At 40.0% G+C, this 22,817-nt stretch overlaps 1 protein-coding gene across 1 annotated transcript in view; it reads right to left on the reverse strand.

Annotated features, from left to right (window-relative positions):
- The window catches only part of LOC139724732 (phosphatidylinositol 3,4,5-trisphosphate 3-phosphatase and dual-specificity protein phosphatase PTEN-like), a 44,727-nt gene that overhangs the window by 15,525 nt on the left and 6,385 nt on the right, over window positions 1-22,817 (reverse strand). The window contains exons 2-4 of the mRNA XM_071635854.1: window positions 6,993-7,077; window positions 6,341-6,385; window positions 1,886-2,060 (exon numbers count right to left, since the gene is read on the reverse strand). Coding sequence (XP_071491955.1) covers window positions 1,886-2,060; window positions 6,341-6,385; window positions 6,993-7,077 — 305 coding nt within the window. The remainder of the gene's footprint in view (window positions 1-1,885; window positions 2,061-6,340; window positions 6,386-6,992; window positions 7,078-22,817) is intronic.

The following is a 22,817-nucleotide window of genomic DNA, read 5'->3' on the forward strand; positions in this document are numbered from 1 at the left end:
AATTTTTATTTTCATTCATGCCCTTACAAAGAATAGATTTTACAGCCATATACCTGTATTTACATTTATCTGAATTCTGCTTATTCCCTTTCCTCTTTTATATAAAAAACCCACTAAAGTGAGCACAAATCAGGTTAACTGCTCATTTTGAAGGGATAACATTATCTTGCAAACAAACACAATAGTTGGATACTGATAGATGGTCTCCATAACTTAAGAATTTATAATGAACATAAGATTAACAACTCCTGGAAAAAAAAAGGACTCGTATCCATTACTGAGAATCAATAAAAAAAAAAATGATACAGCATTATATAAACAATTGACACTAAAATCTGATCAGAACCATAATAAAAACTGAATGCCCATAGAGTATGTTCCTCAAGTTCTAATTCCTAATGATCAATTTGACCCAGTTCTGATATGCCGGTATGACGGTCTGCCAGAAGAAAACAACAAGTACAATACTGGTAATGAAGATAACAAAGAGAGTATAGACCAGTGCTACAGTAATGCTTCTACCAGTAAAATAATGGTAACGCACACCAGACATGAGGGCAAATCTCGCGCAGGACAGCTTGGGCATGATCTAATTGCAAGCTTTCTTCTCATTTTTTTTTTTCATGTCAGGAGTTGATAGGTGTCTCAGGGCACAATGGGATATTGAATCTCTTCCTATCCACCAGATCAAGGTTCGGGGTGACTCAAGCAATCATCCTCACTCGCCCCAGCGCGCCATTCACGGTTTTTAATGACCTCCAAGAGCTCAACATCACAGTCAGAGAGTGTAAACCATACCAACACTGCTTTTTTTTTTTTCTCTCTCTCTCTCTCTCTCTTTCAAGTTGTACCTGTTGCGCGCTCCGTGCCATTTGACGGACCGCACGGGAAGGAGGGGTGAATTGAGGAGAGCTGAGGGAGAAATGCTCTGCTCTGATCCAAGCTGAAGATACCACCAGAGTCGACTGAGAAGTTGACGCCATTCCACGCAAATATCCAACTAGCACAAGGGTAGCCCAGAGTAGCAGGAGGCTTTCTCTTCAGTACTGATTGATTTGTAGTTACTTAATGGTTTGAGTTTCCTTTTACTTTCTCTCAACATTCGATTAAAAAACACGAGAAAATATTGAGGTATGTGCCCAAAGCAAAAGTACAATCTTTTACATCAGGTCCTTATCTTTAAATATCTATATCTGCCATTTGATGCAACGCTCTCATTTTGTGCTCTATGATTTTTCCATTGTTGTAGTGGTGTGTGTGTGTGTGCATATTTTTTTCTTCTGAAATTTTACCTCAAAGCTGCTTAATAGACTCTTCAAAAGGTAAAATCTTTGCTTTCAAGGACAGGTTTCTTCTTTTTCAGTGGTAAGAAAAAAGACAGAAACTACTTAAACCAATGCAGTCACCTTCAGCTGCAACTGTATACTGTGAGAAGGCCCAAGCCTGGATACCTTCAGTATAAGGGAGACAGCCACCCTTAAAAGGATCGTGCGTTTTCGTTCGAGACCTAACGTCAGGTTTACAACATTTTCTGGTGAGATGAGAAACCTCTTATGAAATATCAAAGAGCATGTAATTCCAAGAAGGATTCAGCGTTTATTTGATGAAATTTGGTCTTGAAATGGCTGAGATATCCAAAACAGCTTATATCCTATCCTATCATAATAAAATTGACAGGCCACGACTTTCATTAGTATGTTTCTGTTTTACTTTGTCTTTGGATATCTCAGTCATTTCAAAACCGATTTTCATCAAATAAACTTTTGATTCCCCTTAGAATTGTATGCTCTTTGACATTTCATAGAGTGGTTTCTAAATATCTCGCAAAACGTCACAAGCTGAATCCTCACCTCAACCAGTACTGTACAGTCCCTTTAAGACTCACCTTGCCCGCTTTGCAGTGTATCGCGGCCACGTTGGCCCCATCGGCCCCCAGCCAGTTGTCCAGGTCCTCGCAGAAGGGCCGGATGAGCTCTAACCTGGGCGGGTTGTGGTCGTCGAATGGGTAGTGGGCCACCCTGTTGTAGAACTTTGTGGTGTCGTAATTACGTTCGCTGCATCTGGAGATAGAGGAAGGGGGGGGGGGGGGGGGGGGAGGGAAGCAATGGATGCCAAGACAGATCCTAAGGAACAATTTGAGTGATATATACATGTACATACATATTCGCACATTCCTATTCTGACATTGTGATACAAGACATATCATACCAAAGAAATATAGCTAATATTCAATATTTCATCCAGCAGGTATACATACTGATAAAGGATACATGAATACAGTTGTACATGATACCAATGTCAACAGTTTATCTGTCCATTCTGGGCATAATAATACAACCCACATAATAGAGAGATACTCTTTAATTGCTATCAACCCCATGTGTGCATGTGCATTGGCGGGGGGGGGGGGGGGGGGGGTGATAAATGGGCAATTTTTTTTTCCATACCAATGACATACAATGATACAGTTCATTGTGTGACAGTGCCTGTTCTGTGTGATCTACTGCCATAATCATCATCAGGTTTTAAATCTTGTTCCCCTCCCCCAAGAAATGGCATAATATTTCCGTCGTACAGTCACTGAATGACGACATAGTCACACATGACAACTCCTCGTTCCCGAGCATTAGGATAGGCACTCCATAACTGGCTTGGGGGGGGGGGGGGGGTAACAGAAATGAAGGGGTTTGACTTTTGATTTGCTCCTTTTCAATTCACCTACTCAACAAAGGGAATGAACTGTGCCACATTCTCTTTTTCTGTTTTTTTTTTTTTTTAACACACACATTTGCAATTACCAAACTGCCACTTTCGATATCCCACGTAACTGGAAGAATGAAACCAGGGGGGTATACTGTTCTATGCATTCATGACTGTTGTAGCACCCAATGTGCAATGTCTGAAAGTTTCTATTGCGCTTTTCTACGGGGTCATCATCTTTGAATGTGTTGTGTGCACAGTTAATGATTGTATGTTTATATAAAGCTACTTGACACTTTGAGTGTGATCTGCAAAAACAACTTAATGTACTACCAAAAAACTTTATATCATATCATCTTTCATTCATCAGTCTTTCATCTCAGGCACTATTCTGAGTAGCAGTGAACAAATATGATTGGCCTCCTTTGGAAATCCCCACGAGGGATACAATGTACCTCACCTGGCTTATCATTTACCATTCCAAAGAATGTATACACCCAAACAAACCAAAAGTAATTATTATACATCACAACTATCCATGGTGGTGTTCCTTGATCATTATTATCTACATTCATACTGTGAGCACAACAATTTTTCCAACCTGGAACAACAAAGACAAAATGATCGGAGTTAACTTTGAATGCAAATATAATGGAGCCACAATCATTAGCATCAAGGATGTGTTTCAGCGACGTCCTCCCCCTCCCCCACTCCCACGCAGAGACACTGCCACCAGAAGCATTATTACCAGGGTATTGCTGTTGCATGTTCATGTGTTTGAGTTTCATATCCCTGGACAAAGATGAATCCATACCTGACTATAACTCAATGCATTTGTGGGAGATCCAAGGTAAGTGTAGCAGGAGGAAGCCGAGTCAATCGCAGCTGCAAGCAGCATGGGATACTTCCCACGCACATTTACATGTAACACACACACACACACATACACAAGATGCACAGTAACAAATGAAAGCTAAGCAGCATCTTGATACGACACACAAAAGCTTTCGCTCACAGAGCATCGCCTCGCAACTCACGACCCAATACTAACGCCCACGCAAGTTTTGATTTGCTGCCACAAGAAGACGACCAAGTCAAGCAGCGCTGCTTCTCTCCCCTAGTCTCACATTTGTTGCAATTCCACCCTCCACCCCCCCCCCCCCAATACACATACACATATCTCATACACATTGACAGCAACACTTTTACAGCTCTCTGAAGTTAACACCCATGAGAGATTTAATGTGTTTCATGTTGAGTTCTCAACTTGTTTCACTTCTGCCCTCGTGTTGTAAAAGTCCGGAAGAGAAGGCTTCCCTTGCACAACTCCACACCAAAGGCTCTGCCATAGTCCGACAATTCTATTTGATCCAGCTTTCAATTCACAAATTGCTGGTGACCTATGAAGCAAGCTACATAGTAACATAGATGGTCTCTCCTTCTTTTAGGTATGGAAAGAAATCTTCTCAGGCTTCTGGTTGAGGTTGGTCTGTGTAGAGGAATTTGTCTTCCTTTAATACTCAGAAGCTGCTCAATAGTTTCTAAATTGCATTCTTCTTCATTGTAAGGACTGATTTTCATTTTACAGTCATAAAGTATCACTGTAGAACAGTTTTATGATTTGTGATAACCAGAAAAGTTTTATGATCTGTGATAACCAGAACGATTTGTCATATATTCAAGTGTATACGGCCCCATTATGTTAGATGAGACTAGAAACATGTCAATCACTGGCCACATTTTTCATTTGGCGTCTGTATTGAAAAGTTATTTCTTCATATAAGTTCTTGTGGTCTACAGGGCTGCGAGGCACAATGGACTTTTTATGCCCATTTTCTCTCTCTCTCTCTCTCTCTTTTTTTTTTTACAACTGGCTGGTGATTCTGCATATTTCATTCTTACCCACCCACTCCAGACCTTGCCCAACACACAGCCCTGAATGCCACCTATGACAATTTTTACCTGAACATTGCTAAAGGTATGCTGAGCACGGCACAACAAATGGAACATCGTGACCATGGCAACAAAGGAAATGCAAAAGGGACAGGCCTCGCTTTGCTCTCTGTATGTGACGTTTATGGCCAGTGGGCATCACATCTACAGTTGTGTACGTTGCTATCTTGGTCAGGCTGAAAGATCTTATTCGCTGATATATCTTGCATAATTTCTCTTGGAGTTCTGTCTGCACTATAAATGACGAAAGTTTCACTACAGCGTGTTCTTTCAAATAAGGTCATAGGTCAAGTGATGAAAGCATGTCATCAGCAGCTTTTGACTTTTTTTTTTCATTTGTTCCTGGTATTTAAGCTGCAGAATATTTGTGGTCTTGACACTTGACAATGTGAGTGCTGTTTTTACTCCAAATACTGTACTCTATGCTAAATATTTTGTGGGCACATATTAAGCAAATCAGGGGTTGCAAGATAATTTCAGTATAGGCGTTCATATAGACAGGCATGTCAATATTTTCATGGGTTGATAATCTTAATTAACAATCTTTTTTTTTTTACTCGCAAAAATTTGCGAAAATAAAATCCTTTAAAAAATATTCAGCACCTACAGCATTATGTGATCAAGATTAAAATGAGTCTATAAAGGGCCCACTGGGAGAAAAAAAAAAACATCCTGCAGTGATGTACAACCTCTCTATGTACAATATCTAGAGTGAAGAAAATGAACACAAATAGTTGATACAGGGATGATATTGAGGTTTGTAGAAAAAAAAATCGGATATAAAAATTTTCAGGTGATTTTGATACATGGAAAAAAGCAAAATGTGTGTAGACATGAGAAAAAAAAAATCTGAAATCAGATTGAAATCTACAGAATATCATGCCTGTGATAATTTGCTTCCAAAGTGAAAGGGAGTCCTCTACAATACGAATGTAAGCTAACACAGCACGCCTCATCTTTATCTTTGTGCACTGGTGCAATACTGTATACGCCGAATATTTCACCAGGTTTTTATTTTTGCAAATTTCGTGTGTCAGGTGCATTCGCGAAAATTAATGACACGCGAAAATACTGTCTCTGATCCCGATGTGGATTTGACGTATGCGTGTACATTTCTCCGTTCAGTACAGGACTCCATGATCACGAATTTAACCACTCGCGAAATCGTCGGGAATTCCCGATTCGTGAAAATTTAGACTCGCGAAATATATGGCGTACACAGTAAACCCTGGAAGCAGATCACAATCTTCACATGGTTGCTGTCATAGGAGAGGCAAGTCGTTACAGGCAGTCCTACATGTTCATATCTATGCCTGCATTCTGTAAAAGTACTGTTTCTTTATCAGGGACATTTTCCACATATTTGACAAGATCTTCACATACCCTTTTTTTTTAATCCTCCTTAATAGACATCAGTATATAATCAGTTCTTGACATCACTGTTTGCTTCAGTTTGTAATTCTCATACTGACCACTTCATCTTTCAACACAGTTTCTTTAGCACATTCATATAATGGATATTCATCCAACAAAATGGACAGAAAAGTCTTGACTTAAGGTTGTATTGTTGTTGTTATTGATGTTGTTAGTTAAGTTTAGAACTAGGACACTACTAGATCATTCCATGCGTAAATACATGTATGTATTCTACAATAAGTCACATAGTTAATGAATATTATATACTTACAAATTGTATACTTTGTATCGCTCTCCATGCTTTTCATTGAAAAACCTGCGATCAGAAACAAGAACAAAATTGACACGAGAACAGTTTATCTTTATCCACTTCCTGCTGAAAATGAGGGAGAAAAAAAAGTTCACTTAATATGGACGCTATCAATGTTTCCTCATGAAATATACATGCTTTTTTTCCCAGTTGATTTTGAAATAAAGAATTATTCACTAAAATGTTGGATTATAAAGTCCCTTGAATTTTAACATTTTTGTCTACACCACCAATTAACAAAAAGTGGAAGATGGTAGCTGTTGAAACACTTTCCATACACACACATTAAATGCCACATCAAGAATAACAACTTAAATGCATGCATACATTATATGTATACAGTCATGCAACATTTGTATAATTAGATATAATAATTTCTTTATTTTTTTTCTAGGAATCATAAACAAAAGATGTCATAGTACCATGCAGATTTGAGGCAACCAATGTGGACCAACTGCACGCTGAATTCAAATCCGAAAATGACTGAGCAATTCTACGACAATCGTAGATGGATTAGTCTGAATGTGCAGGAAAAGCGAAGAAACAAGTGTGCCTGAAATTTGCTCTGTTCACCCGTTTTCCTCCCTCACACCCACTCTTATTCAATGCTTACTTGACGACGTCCTCAAGCTTATTCCTGTACACGCCTTCGAGGTTTTCAGCTGGGAAGCCCATCGCTATAATGTTCGGGTAAATGTCTGTTGGAGGCCATTGCATTAAGGAAAAAAAGCCAGTCGTATAAAGAGGAAAAATGCTTGCCATGACATGCTGTAAATGATACTGCACACTCACAGTAGGAAATTACATTCATCACAACCACTGTACAAATATTTATTTTGCAGGATATCGCATCTCCGCTGTCAGCAGGAAGAACAATAGTGGTTTTAATAGGCACTCATAACAGTTGATATGGTCACATACACATACATCTGAATATTAACCGAGAGCAATGTGATTTGTGGGACAAGATTTATGAGAATCTTCACAACTATTAAAGGTACCATTAATACTGATTACTTCTGATCTAATTCAAATCACAGCATATTGACGTAGCACACACACATGAACATAACAACTTTGTGATTAACATACAATTATCATAATTCTATTCACCATCCCCCACCTTGCAGTTAAACTGTCATTGACATCAAAACCATTCAGGCAAGAAGACTACACAGTGGACTTTGACAGCTCACCGCTGCATGACCCATTTTGTAGCAATGGTATCCGGGGAGGCATTTCACACTGTTCTTTCTTTTCATCACTCCATGAGGTGGCTAACAAACCACATTACTTTACGCAACTCTGAATCAGAAGGGGAGGGCGCACATCTGGGGCATTTCGAGGTTCTGTGGCGGTCTCTACTTTCATCGTACAAACAAAAACAAAAAAGAAACAAAAAAAAAACAAAGGAGGGGGAGACAGAGGACTCAATGTAAATGTCACATCCCGAAATTGGCTCCAGGGTTGGAAGTGTTTGGTCTGTGAGGAACACAGAAAAGGCAGAAGAGGACTCGTGCAATGGTGTACTTGGGGTTGGGCCAGGGGGGTTGGGCTGGGGGGGGGGGGGGGGGGAGAGAGAGAAGGGGGGTGGGGACAAGAGTGTGCGGCACACACATGAGAGATGTACGGATCATAAGATTACATCATCCAATACCAACACCATCACCATTCTCAGCAGAAAAAAAAAATAAAAAATCATATCTCGAGCATGTGGCGCCTGAATTGGAGAGGGGAAACACAATCTGAATTTAACCATTTTGACGGTAATGAACGCAGTGCGAATGAGTTGGAACTGCCTTGGCAAATGTCAACTAGCGCAGTAGTCTCGTTGGCACCAAGGCTGTATCTGCAGAGTGTGCTGTCTCTCGAATGCAAGAAATTTTGTCTACAGCAGTAACGCAAATCCCTCTGGGCATGTTTCTTTCCAACCTCCCCCCCCCCCCCCCCCACCTCATTTCTTTTTCTCATCCCTTTCCCCATTCTCTGCTCAATTATTCCGGTCCAGTAAAAAAAAAGCAAAAAAAAAAAAGAGAAAAAAGGCAGTGACGTGCGAGCCGACAAAGTCGACTTTTGACATATTGAAAGTCCGTCATCACATAGAAGTCCTTTACAATGCGATGGCCTCCTACACTTCTCTCTCTCTATCCCTCTCTCCCTACACCGTATCTGTCTATCAATCAGCATCAAAGCAAAAGAAAGGCTTTCACCTGTACAAGTGGCGGTCCTTCTTCTCTTCTTTTGCTTTGTTTTGAATGTCCCTTCCCTTTTCCATTTGGTCAAATTGATCCTCAACAGATTCTGCACTCTAGAATCTTTGATGCAATGACCTTCAGAGGTAGTTGTACTGCTACAAAAAAAAAAAAAAAAATTGCATTTGTGATGCAGTGTTGTATTCAATATCTGTGGGAAGAATTCCTTTTAAGCCACTTGCCTTTGTGGCCATGACTGTGATATTCACTACTTCTTCTTCCTCTTTTCAGCCTTGAACCACAGACTTTTTTTTTTTCTTCCTTCCCTTTCTTTTCCCTGCACAATGTTACATTATAGGAGTAACCTTTTCCGCCTTTCAAGTTCACACTGGTCTTTCTCTACAGACAATTTCGATCATTTCTGTGTTGTCGTTATCATTTCTACTCAAGATTTTGGTACGAAAAGTGCATCATGGAGCGAGCATCACCTCAAAAACTTTTCTCCTCTCGACTCACGGATAGACCGCTGAACAGAATCCTCCAGCATTCAGAGTGAGGGTTCACTTGCGAGTTACCTTGAGTAGAATGAAACCAAAGTATGCATGCGAGCTCAACATAAGTGCAATGCATACGTGGCCGGGATAAGTGACAGAGCCTTACATTTGCTGCAAGTGGGGGAAAAAAAATGGAAAACCGAGATTAAAACCTCTTTATCATTTCAGGTAGAGCCCTGCTAGCAGTGTTCCTGAGCCTGCGTAAACTAAATTACCATCATCGTACTGTTTCTCAGGGACATAAGTTGCTACTCATCATACACAAACGACCTCAAGTCTGTTTCCTGCTTGCACTTTTAAACATGTAAGCATTGAATAATGATGGAAGGAGCAAGAATAATGACAATGATGAAAGTGATGATTTGCATAATTTTTCTCTCTATCATTTTTTTATCAGATTACTATATCAAGGCTGGTTTGAGATGTATCAATGAACACCTTCATACACTGAAAATGACAGATGCTTCTACTTCACAAAACAAAGCACAAACAGAGCATCACTGATTCTGTTTCAAAGAAACAAACCCGACATACCAAATGTAGCAGGTGACTTCATTTGTCTAATTCATCACAACTTTCTTTATCCCCCCCCCCCCCCCCCCCCGCTTTCCTATGTAGTTACTCTCATCATTGTTCAAGAAACAGTTTCTGTGTCAAGTGAAGTTGACACAGAAGAAAGTGTACCTGGTACTTCTGCACACCAAAAGACTATGTGGTATGCACGCAAAATCACATGCATAAAGCTATCATGACCAAATCCCATTAAGCAATGAGACATTTCAAGTTAACCTGGCAAATTTCTGACGAAGCAAGAGTGATCCGTTTTGGCTGAAACTTGCACTCCAAGCTAGAAACTGGCTTGCTGGAGGAATATTATTTGTTTGTTTATTTTTTGTTTAATGCAGTGTCATGTAATGAAGGTGTGTGCATGTCATTCTATCAAATTATAAAGTGTAAACACAAACCTGAAAATACATGTGGTTTAGTGTGTGTAGTCGAAATGCATTTTCATGTGGCTAAATGTGAATAATTTGCGCCGTGTTTGCTGTCCACCCCCCTCCCCCCACCCCAAATGCTGGCTACTAACATGATGACAGGAGGGGACACTCACTCCTTACAAGAACACTTTAATTTATCAACGAAAAAAACTGTCCATCAGTTGAATATTACAGAGTATCACACACACTTTACCCACACTGCTATTACTGTAAATCCTCAATTCCTGTCCTACCCCCACCACCAACCCCCTCCCTTCTCCCTACAGAGCGCTCCCCCCCCCCCCCCCAATTTCTCCCTCAACCAAACTTTCCTGAGAGCAAGGTATTTGACAACCTGGGAAATGAGGAAATATTAGTAATTGCTCACTGCTGGCTGACTCACCAATAAAGGTGACCCAGTAGACACACTGAGACAGACCATCGTGAATAGAGTGCCCACATCCTACGGGTAACCCTTTTATGCCGGCTGTGCCTTGATGTTCGATGGCATCCTATTAAACCAGACGGGACATGATATGAGGAAGGGGGAGGGTATGATGAGTGTATGCTTCCTTGTATTGTAGATTTCACACCACGCTCACTTGTACGCCTATCAAGTCTTGATCGGGCTGACTGCCTTGCAGTGTAGCAAGTGGACGGAGCCTTGCAAGATTTAAAGGAAACCAAAACCCCCAATATCTTATGTGGATTGAGTGAAAGCAGCAACATTAGTAGAACACGTCAGTATACAAATGACGCACAGGTCTGAGTGCGTCAGTTGGAATTGTGTGCATAAGGTAACTACGGAATGTTTAACCCACGAGGCAAAGCCGAGTGGGTTTAGGCTCAATTCCATAGTTACAGCATGCACACTATATTCCGACTGACGCACGAAAAGACATGTGCGTCATCTGTTTTATAGAATGGGTAATTTTCTTGCCGAAAACCCATTTTTCTATCGTGTTACCCGATGACAAATTTACTGGATGCATTACCTTTTGGCTTGCCATAGACGAGAGCCCGAAAACCTTGCATCAGTTTTTACTGGACGCATGGTTTCTCCTCAGAACCATGCATCAGTTTTTAGCCAATAGGCGTCTTGTACTGAGTGCGCGAACGCTTGCTTAATGCACGAACCTTTGTTACTAGTACGCATAGTCTTGCTACAAGTGCGCGATAACATGCTTACCACTGTGACTCAGCGTGCCGCCAGTATAAATAAACACATAGCATTCGACCAATGAGATCGCAGGATTCTCGCTACCCATTCTATAATGAAATTTTGAGGAAAATCAGACAATCGATTCCAAGGTTATGAATTTTTAAAGTATCAGTGCCTTAATCGCTGGATAAGGAGACTACTACAGTTCACGGATGTCATTATGGACTTGTAACAATATAATGAAGATATAAGGAGCATTCCACAAAATTTCACTTTTCACGATAAGTACACATTCCACTGATTTGTTACTGACATATTTTAACATTAATACTATTCCCCTGCTTTCTGGAAGAGGAGAGTCAAGTGCTCTTTCATTATGCTAGTAAAGTGAAAATATGTTGAATTTGATGAGTATGATGAGGAAAAAAGGCAATGTCCCATAGTTTTTGTCTCATGCCATCAAAAGCACATACATTGTCGTAGCACAACCCACACTACACTACTCAGCACGGTTAACACAGGAAACTGTCATCACCAACCAAGTTGGAGTGGCATGGCAGTCTCGATGAGTATATATAACAAAGGGGAAAAAAAAGCAGCACGTATTGAATATCAATCTGAAGGCAACAGGATGGTATACCTTGAAAGCACTCAGCAAAAGTGGCAGAAAGTTGCCATTTCTCTTTACAAAGTGGGACGCAGTTCACACTGTGTGCAGTTCACAATACTACAGTAATGTAGGCCTGTGGCTCTTAAAGGTCATGGGATAGACAACACAATACAAGCATGATATAGCACGTATAAAATGAGTATAATGTACCTCTTGACAGTCAGTGTCTACAGAGCCGATGCACAACGCCAGATACTCGAAGAAGATTGAAACAAAAATTTGGTCTTCGAGGAAGGCGAGTGCCGATGGAGGACATGACACCTTTAAGACCAGTGATGGAGCACTGATAAGAATCGCTCTCTGCAAGTGATGCCAAGGCGATGCCAAATTTAGGCCCACGGATGGTTGCCGTGACGACATCGATATGCACTTGATATCCCATCTGGGAATGCGAAAGAACAATGAGGGCTCCGGGAGGCAAATCTTGGTTGCAATAATTAAAGGGACATGCCACCCGCGTCCTCTTGTCCTATATACAGTGTATGTTGTAGCACTGAGCAGTCTCAAAACCTGAACCCATTTGAATTTCAGAGGCTGAGCTACACGTAACTTTGCTTTGAGGAAAACTGATGCAGGAGTTATGTTTTGAACAGATATTTCTGTGTAATGTTATAATCTACATCTCGTTGTCTAGTTTCTACAACATTTCCATATACAGTAAGAATGTGCTTTATTGTGGTTCTAGTTTATTCCCATTTCGTACCCCTTCTCATACCCCTTCATATCTGGTTCTAGCATGCCTTGCATTACTGCAAATCAATACAGTATATTTCTGAAAGCTGAGAGAGAGATTCGTATGACAACAGTTGATCAATTTCGATCCATATAATATGGATGACGCTCAAGCATGTAGTTGTAGAATGCACATGCTTGGTTTAAAGACTCGGTTACTTCTTCGGTCAGAAGAGACACGTCAGCGAAAAAAAAAAAACTTGAAAATCCATGTCCATAACAACAAACTTATAGCTTGGTTGAAAAATCACTATTGTGTGCACCCCTGTAATGACAAACTACTTTTGCTGAAAGTGGTAAAATTTATTGATTATGAAATCACACAATTTGTTTAGTATGTAGGCCTACAGTATACTGCTTGATTGGAAACAAACCTTTGCACATTGGGGGAAAAAAATTGATTAATACAAATCCAAAGCTATTCATTTGTCGTTATTTGCGAAATACCTTGACATCGGGTACAACATAGCAATGCTTTATGTTCAATGTTTGTCCCTTTACAATCAAGGTCTCTCACAGTGTTAAAGGGATAGTACAGTTTTGGTTGAGATGAGAATTAGGCTTTCAAATTTTTGCAAGATACCAAGAAAACACTTATGATATAGCACAGAGCATACCATTTTAAGAGGAATTCAAAGTTTATTTGATGAAAATCGGGTTTGGAATAACTGAAACATCCAAAAACAAAGTAAAACAAAGCAATCGTTACAAAGTGTGGGTCCCACACTTTATCAGAATCATTCTTTTTTGGATATCTCAGCCATTTCAAAACCAATTTTTATCAAATAAACGTTGAATTCCTCATAAAATGGCATGCTCTTTCATATTTCATATGAGATTTCTCATTATATCACCTAAAAATGATAGAAACCTGAAATTAGGTCTCAACCAGAACTGTACGATCCCTTTAACAGGCATGTACAGGTGGGTCGGAGGAATGAATCAAAGAAAATACAATGTACAATGAGGACTATGACACACTGTATATTGTAGGTCTACATAGTGTACAAGGTTGTGTTTTGCTTCATTGTTATGTTACAGTCGACACAATGTAAGATGCATTGCATGTGTGGATGCAGCATCATACGCATCTACACGTACATGTACATCTGTAGGCCCTTGAATTTCACGTTTGGCACATCGACAGCACAGACGATACTATCAACAATAAGACGCTTTTTGTGGCCACTCTTTCTGTCAGGTCCAGACACACCAAGAGTGGCACAGCATCAATCAAAGAGCCTTGCCCATCACAGACAGGCTGCTAATGACAGAGCCTTCTAGAAATTGGTAGAGTTTTTTACATAATTGAGGACATCCTCCTACAAGTAAAAGCGTTTGAAATACATCTATGATCTAGTTTCTCTATTACCCCTTTCAGGTAATCGTGGATGCGGATAACAGGAGCAATAAGTCGTAAAATTTTGATTACATGAATGGGAGAGGAGTAAAAAAGTGTGCATTATTTTTATGCTGCTATTATGCGCATTATTGCAGCATGAGGAGTTGATCGAGAATACATGAACGCGTTTTACGACTTATGCGCACTAACATTCCACAGTTCGGTCAAAGGTCACTCGATTTCCCGCACAACCGCTGATTGCTGAGCTTGAGCGGCGAGAGCTGTGCATACACGTGAGTATATATCACCGGAAACATTACGTCATTATAGAGGCGTGCGCAGTAACCATGACAAATACTCCCGTCTTTCGCACCGTTATATGAACGGGCGCTCGTAAAAGTAGTGCGCACTTCATGGGATATATGAACGCGATTTTGATTACTTCATCCGCATTATTTGGATGCGGATAATTGAACCGCGATTACCTGAAAGGGGTATATGTCCCCTCCCTCTCTCCCTCCTTCCCCCCCCCCCCCCCCAACCAACTTGAAGACAGGCAATTGAGATTTGCGAAGAAAAGTCTAGATGAGGACTTCAAGGACAATGGGAGTTTCTGGTCTCATTTTTCTCTCGATTCTCAATCATCACTTCATGCACTCCAAGAACCAAGTTGGTAGCTCTGTTCAAATCTCAACCACAAACAAGCAGAAAGATAAATACAGGCCTTCCTGCATTCACTCAAGTACAATTGTGGCTAGTTCCGAAGCTGAATTAAAGGACTTGTTCACCTTCAAAGACATGTGGGTTGAGTGAATGCAGCAATATTAGTAAAACACACCATTGAGAGTTTGAGGAAAATCGGACAATCCGTTCAAAAGTTATGAATTCTTGAAGTTTCTGCTCACTCAAGGCTGGATGAGAAGACTACTATAGCTGGTGATGTCACATGAGTACAACGATATAAAGAAAGAATAAAGAAAATTCAACGTATTTTCACTTTTCTCACATAGCAAAAAGAGTAAATTTACTTGACTTCTCTCTTTCAGAAGGAAGGGGGAATAATATTAACCTTAACGTATGTCAGTAACAAGTCAAAGTAATGTGCTCTTTATTCAAACAGTAAAGTTTTGTGAAATTCTCTTTTTATTTTCTTTATATGGTTGTACGCATATGACATCAGACACTGTAATAGTCTTCTCATCCAGCAGTGACTGAGCAGAAACTTCAAAAATTCAAAACTTTTGAACGGGTTGTCCAATTTTCCTCAAACTCTCACTGATGTGTTCTAGTAATATTGCTGCATTCACTCAATCCTCATGTCTATGAAGGTGGACTTGTCCTTTAAAGTATGGTAAATTTACCACGCTGATTCCCCCACACAAGAATTTGTGGTTATGGTGTATAATCTGTGCACAGTGGTAACATAGAGTCTGATCAAATAATGTATGTGCTGCATATTCCAGTGTTACTATACACTGCATCACTAGTCTGGAAAGCATCTCTCCAGTATCTAGCTATTAAACTGGCTAGTTGGAAGAATGGGCATTTCACAGACAAGTGTCCTATTTAGGCAGCATGTGCCCGTTCACTAATAGTAAAGCTACACATAAATTCAATAGGAACAGAGTAGGCCTATTCTATACCATCATATCCATAGTAGTGCAAACTGCTAAAATCTGGCTGACCTACATGAAACATTTATTTCGGTGTATTCAGTTTTAGATTGAGCTGAGAGAAAACAACTAAAGTAAAAAAGGATATGAGGAAATCTCAAAACCGTCTCGAGATAACTGAAACTTGGGCATCACATTGTATCAGTGGATGGAAGAACTTATACGCCATTGACATTGTATGTCAGTGTCTTTTTTGTTTTTTTCTTTGTTCTTTTTATTGTCGTAAAGGGTTCCAAGGGATGTGAAATGTGAGGTGTGACATGCCTGCAGGGAAGGGCACGGCACATCTACTCCTGGTCCAAGGGCAAAAAGCTGGTGAATAGCCGCAATGCAAATTCAAATTAATTAAAGAGATTAGCAGTTAGTCACGCGGACAGGTAATGGTTCATTTTCCACTCAGAACTGATTCATTTCACATCGTCTCTTCACGCGGCAGTTTGTCCCCCTTGGCCAATCAGGACCCTGCCTCCTGACCGAGCGACCCAGTCACACCAGCTTGCCAGCATGTCAATCGTTTGCTGGTGAGTACAAAAAAGTGGAGGTACAGGGTAAATCTTTTTTCTTTTTCTTTTCTTTCCTTTATCTTTTTTTTTCTGGGGGGGGGGGTTGGGGTGGGGGGAAGGAGGGGAAGAGGGATCTAAATATTGTGCAGAGAATTGTGACACATACATACACATACTGGTATGTACCAGTACAACTATGTAGTTTCAATTTTCCCTGCCCCTAACTTACTGCTGCAACATACAGCGTGCAGCTCTCAGCTCACTACACTGTATACTAGAGAGTCCAATATAATATAAATTGGCACAGAACTCGGAAGTACAGCTGTAGGCCCTACATGAGTTCAGCCCCACGTTTCACACCAATCAAGTATCTATCTCTGCAAGTGACAATCTCAATGCAGACATAAAACATATTTCTCCAGCATGCATTTTTCCAAAATCACAGTTGGCCAATCACAATCAGGCAGTGGTTTCCCTTCCCGGTGCATATTTTGTAAAATCAAACTGATTTTGACTTCCGCAACACAATCAAGAAGGTGGGGCTTAGCTTGACCTTGCATTCACATTATCCAGTGTTGTTGTACATACAATCCTGTATTATAAAGATAAAAACCCCAATGAGACATTAACACAAATTATATATTTTGAATAAAAATACAACGTACATGAACATTTAATAGGTCTCACCAGGAAAAATTAGAACAAAAGAAAAATTACGGAAAATGGCAAAAAATTTCAATAAAAAATGTTATACTTTGTCATCATCTGTCCTATTGTGTGAACTTGCTCTTAATTACTCACTTAAAAAAAAATAAGCAGTTTCATTCATCACATTCTATTTTGAACAGTTTTGAAAAGTTACACCCTACAATTACAGGGCAGCAGCTCCTTGAGAAAATGACCCCAGCATGGCATGTTAACATGTAGGAGATACTAGGTGTTACAAAAAACATTTCCCACTTTTGATCTTTAATAGTTCAAAAACTATCAGATAACACTAACATTGATATGAGCAATAGCTGAATAGTGTACAATTTTGTTGGAGGTAATTTAAAAATGATAGCATAAATCAGTTTCATTAAATTCAAGATTTATTTTTCAGTTAGGTTTCAGATTCTGCTCTGTTTTCAACCCTCTGTATAAAATTTTAATTTTGCACAGGGGTCAACTGGTGTGTATGGGAGTGTGCGGTTAATACCCTGACAATTGTCCTGAACAATGGCCAGGATTAGAATGCTCTATAAATTGTATTCATGAGAAATTCCACTATCACAGCTAGTCTTTATTCATCCTGAAATGTACTGTATGCAAGCACATGAAAACATGTGCTTTTTTATTTTCACCCACGCCGATGAAAATCGGCAGGGGGTTATGTAAAGGGTTCCGAATGCTTGTTTGTTTGTTTGTTTGTTTGTTTGTTTGTTTGTGTGTTTGTTTGTTTGTTTGTTTGTTTGTTTGTTTGTTTGTTTGTTTGTGTACAAGATAACAAGAGAACGGGTAAACGGATTTGCACGAAATGTTCAGGGGATGTCTGGATAGTGACAGGAAAGAATCGATTAGATTTTGGTGATAATCGGTTGACCCTTGCAAATTCTGTGCGACCTTTAAGTTTTGACCCCATGGTATAGTGACCACTCCGAAAATTTCCCGTTTCTCACTTTGCGATTTTCCGCTACCATACGAAAACATAAACTCCCAAACGATCGGACTTCGCTGCTCAAATGTTCGTAAGAATTCCGAAATTTACGTTTAGGCCTATTTGAAGGACTATGTCCTTCTGGATTTATGAAAGTTCGTTCTCCGTCGTCACAAACTGGCCCGTATTTTGATGATTTTTCAAATTAAAATTGATTGTTTTTTTCGTTGGAGGAGCATTTGCTCGGTCGCAGTCACACTGCACGATATGCGCGCTCAATGTACAATGTCAATGCGTGTGCAAGGCCGCTGAAAATGCATCGCGCTCTACCCTGTTGGTGCAAAATAGCATCGGGGACGTTGCGGCGCTCTTTGGTGACCGAATACTGGTGCAGTAGACATTTGCATTTAACCCTTGCATTGAATAATTCCCGTAGACACTAATCATAGGGGTAATTGCCTAGGGGGTACATAAATTTTGTTTTTCTTTTGCGCTTTTGTGGATACCATCAAAGATCGTACACTCATACGACCTTTGATATCAACACACTCTCGGCTTGCTATAAGCAAAATATCCCGCAAGAAAACGGCGTATTTCTCGATTTTTAGCGCTTTTTCGGCGACCCGTCGCGTAGACAATACTCTTAAAACTGGACTTAATTCGCGCGCGCTTGGAAAAGTTCCGAATCTGCACTTTTGACAGTGGAATTTGGGATTTTCGATGGATTTTTGGAGGAGACTAAAGGACTTTCCTGTGGTGAATGAGTGTTACCGTATGTGAAATGATGTGATTTGCGTGTGATGTGACTGTAGAACCAAAGATCGTACACTTCAGTGTACGATCTTTGGTAGAACGCACTGGCTGGTGATAAAGGACACTGGCAATTAAGTGACCGAATTCTGGTAGATGACCGAATGCACAGTATGTTTACCCCGACTTTGTACAAGGCGTGGGTCTGCCGCCTTTGACGGCCCCTCTCTAGTTTTCATGTGCATGCATTTTACCCTTTACCATGAATTCAGACTAGCAGTGCCCATGGCAATCCATAATGAATTATTAATAAAGCATTCACGTGCCTCGGAGTCCAGAAGCCTAGTCAGCAGAGCTTTGAAAAGGTGGTATTCTTGGTATTCATGTCCATTGTTCAGGGTCATTGTAAGCACACACTCACATACTGTATGCACATCACTGGTTCTTGTGTAAAGTTCAATTTTGTACAGAGGGTTCAAATTTGACCAAAATCTGGAACTTTCTTTAAAATCAATCATGATTTAACAAAACTGATTCATGCTCTCATATTCAAATCACCTCCCACTAAATTGCACACTATTCAGCAATATACTCATATCAATAACAGTGTTATCTGATGTATAGTTTTCGAACTATTAAGGATCAGAAGTGGGAAATGTTTTTTGTAACACCTAGTACCTCCAGGTATAACACACACACCAAAAAAAAAAAAAAAAAAAAAAAAAAACCTGTTACTAAATTTGATCTCTTTTAATAAGTGATGATGCTTTGTTATGCTACGTCACGATGTGCACAGTACAAAGGCCACTGCTAAACTACATTGATTGTGTGATACATTCCAGGCATATCACTCAGAGTAATAAAGACACCAAATGATCAGTCTTCATCAAAGGTACACCCATAGTCACTGCACATGATGTACAGGTCATGGTTCTAAATTAGGCAACTGGGCGATCCCCCCTTGCAAAATAAACCATCTGTCATGCACATTGCGCCAGAGCATGCATGCTCATCAGCTATCAGAAGTTTCACTCCACTTCCTGTCACAGGCACAGACTAAAGTGATACAAGTCTGCGTTACCGCTCGTGGTACCGCACCACGCTGCCTGTCATAAAGGTCTGTTCCCATGGCAATAGTCCCAACACACTGCACCGTTGTGACGTCCGCTTTTATTCCGTATACTATAGTTACAGGTGTGTGTCTGGTTTCATATCCCAGAGAATGGTCATTTGTCAATTTAGCAGAAATTGTCCTCAAGGAACAGTGACGCTGTAACCAATCAAACAATCACAACGAAACAAGACATGCCCTATTGTTGTGTGCGCCCACTTGCGTCAGCACACCAGTGATTCATCATGGATGCATGTCTTATCATAGAAGGGATATTTCATTCTCTCTTGCACTTAACATACATGTATTGTACCAGCACACGCCCATGTCACTAATAAGCGAGTTAATGAAATCTCCAAAAAGAAAGAGCAAATCCTACGAACAAACACGGTGTTATATTATTAATCTCTCTTTCTTGCTCAATCATTTTTCCAGAGAATGACAACTTGTATGTTATCATGTCAGGATTAAATCCATTTAATTCTTGTATGGCAACTACAAACCAAATACTGTAAAACATGATATATTCGCGGCATGAATTTTTCATGAATTGGAGCCAACGGCCTTTTTTGCGGCATGAAATTTTCGCGAACTGCCACTGGCATTCAATGCATAGCGTAGACAAGAAATTTCGTGTGCATTTTAATTTCGCGAATCTTGGCAATTCGCGAAATTAAAATGCATTCGAAAATTCCTCGTTTTACAGTATTTGCAAAGTGCATATAATGTCTTCACATACAACATGCCATATAGACTCATGTGGCAAGCAGAGAGAAATTTGATACGGTCACAGTGCCAGCCACTGAAGTAGAATTCTACATGTACCTATAGCTGCGGTGCTGATGGCATACCTTTTTTTGTGTGCGAAATCTGACTCGCACCTCAGGAAATAGAATATGACTTATGCTCGGATTACGAGAAGTGCAACCCGCTGCACTGTGCACATCTACACATCACATGGGCCCCCTTCTTCATTTGTAGTAGAGCACCTTACGGCAATTAGCGATTAAATGAACTGTAGCTGACATGGCAGCAGCTGGGCATTTTAAGAATGAAATCAGGTTGTAGCTATGGTAACTGATATTTTGGTGAGCTTTTTTTTTTTCTGATTTACAATGATTGCCTTCTACAACCAAGTCTTTATGGCACACAAACCTCAGAATATATAGTTCTTAAGTAAAAAGAAAACGAATAACTCCATTTTCGCCTCATTTTTACAAGGAAATTTGAGACTAACTGTGATTTACAATGATTAAATTTACCAGAGCAACAATTCTTAAAGCTGACTGTCCAGCTGCCGCCAAGTGTTGGCAGTCGGCATAAAGCTGAAATGAATTGTATCGTATTTTATCACAAGGCCTTGGCGTATCATGTAACTGATACTGATACTACCTGGAATGTAAGAACTTTGCTCACACACACACACACACACACACACACACTCACACACACATATACAATGTACCTTGTATCGCTAGACCATGTATTTCCTCATTATTAAAAAAGAAATGCATTGATCATCTTCTCTTGTGCTGTCACTTCCCAGTGGCACATGGTGTACATACAAACGTTGTACTGTGTGAAAGTACATGTACCATGATTCATCTTTCCAAGAGCATGGCATTATGGATTGAAAGACGGTGAGTTTAGCAGCCTTGAGCTCGCTATTGAAGAATATAATGCTGTTGCTATTATGAACAATGACTTGCAACTATGGCAAACACCACAGCGAGAGTTAGAAAGTTACTGACACAAACTGATCGCAGCAATTTGATTTACAATCATTCCGTACCCACTTGCAATGAAACTAAGCTTCTATTTGGACATGTGTGTGCAAGGTAACCAGGACAAGACGTCAACACACGTTGTAACTCTCTATAGCCCACCATTACAACTACGACACTGAACGAACATACACTTTAGGTTGCCAATGAGAATAGAAGAATTGACACAGGATTGGGCTGTGGATCCTTCACAGACAGAAAAGGACGAAAAGCTGTATCACAGTCTTCCTTGAGCTATCAAACATGTACAAAGTACAGTGTATGTTCCAAAAAAGGATGATGAACCAGCAAATTAATATACCATACCTTCTTGCAAAAGTCTATAATCCACCCTCACACCTCTCCCTCCCCCACCCCCCCCCCCACACACACACACAAGGAGACTAATGAGAGCTCTATAATCACACTTCTTTGCAGTGTATGACTCTGAATAGGATCATACAGATGAGTGCCTATGCACAATATACACATAACCTTCACCCCACATACAATATACGACAAATCATGTGTACATTGTATATACATTGTACAAGAATAAACCTGCAAACCTACAACACCGGCTACTACTTCAAGTTCAACCCTGTACCTCCAAGGAATTGGTTCACTGTCTGGAAATTGGTCTCATCCCCCCTCCCCCATCTAGCCAACCAAATTCAATTTCCATCCCTTGATAAAAAAGAATGGAGTATTTTACATGCGCGCAACTTGGTACAACATCCTTTTAGGGATGTCTGTACAAATAACAATGAGGCACTTTTGTCACATATTAAATTTCAATTTACAATCCCGAACAAAAAAAAAAAGAAGTAATTTTCGCAGCAACCAGAAAACAACATGCATCCATGTCCTCTGTGGCAAGCAATGGAAAAATGGATCAGGCACAGGTTGAAAAAAAAAAAGTCACAAAGCAGGTGAAAAAACTACGAACTCACCTACTCATAAATAATATCATGCTGTAGAAATATGAATACATTATCTGCCATCATCAAGCTCTGAGCTTACGTTTCATGCTTTTTGCACATTCTTTTTATAGTAGACTGGTTTCCAAGATACAGTTGTACATGCTTATAAATTATATCAAACTGTAATGCTTATAAATTATATCAAACTATAATACATTTGTAGATACTGTATCTTTACTACAACGAAGGTTGTTCTTGACAACAAGAAAAGCTAGCCTGACAAATAATACAGGCAAATGAGGCTCACGCTTTATTAATTCGTGTGAAAGAGGAAAATGTGCAACCCTTTGCACATTTCCGAGGGGTAGTAAAATATTACCAGCACTAGGTTTTACTGCAAGAGCAAAGCTGCCTATCTTCATCCCAGTCTTTGATGATTTTCCAATGACA

This window comes from Diadema antillarum, unplaced genomic scaffold, assembly GCF_040938485.1.
Source record: "Diadema antillarum isolate AM-2024a unplaced genomic scaffold, OU_Dant_1.0 scf00000226, whole genome shotgun sequence".
NCBI classification, from domain to species: domain Eukaryota; kingdom Metazoa; phylum Echinodermata; class Echinoidea; order Diadematoida; family Diadematidae; genus Diadema; species Diadema antillarum.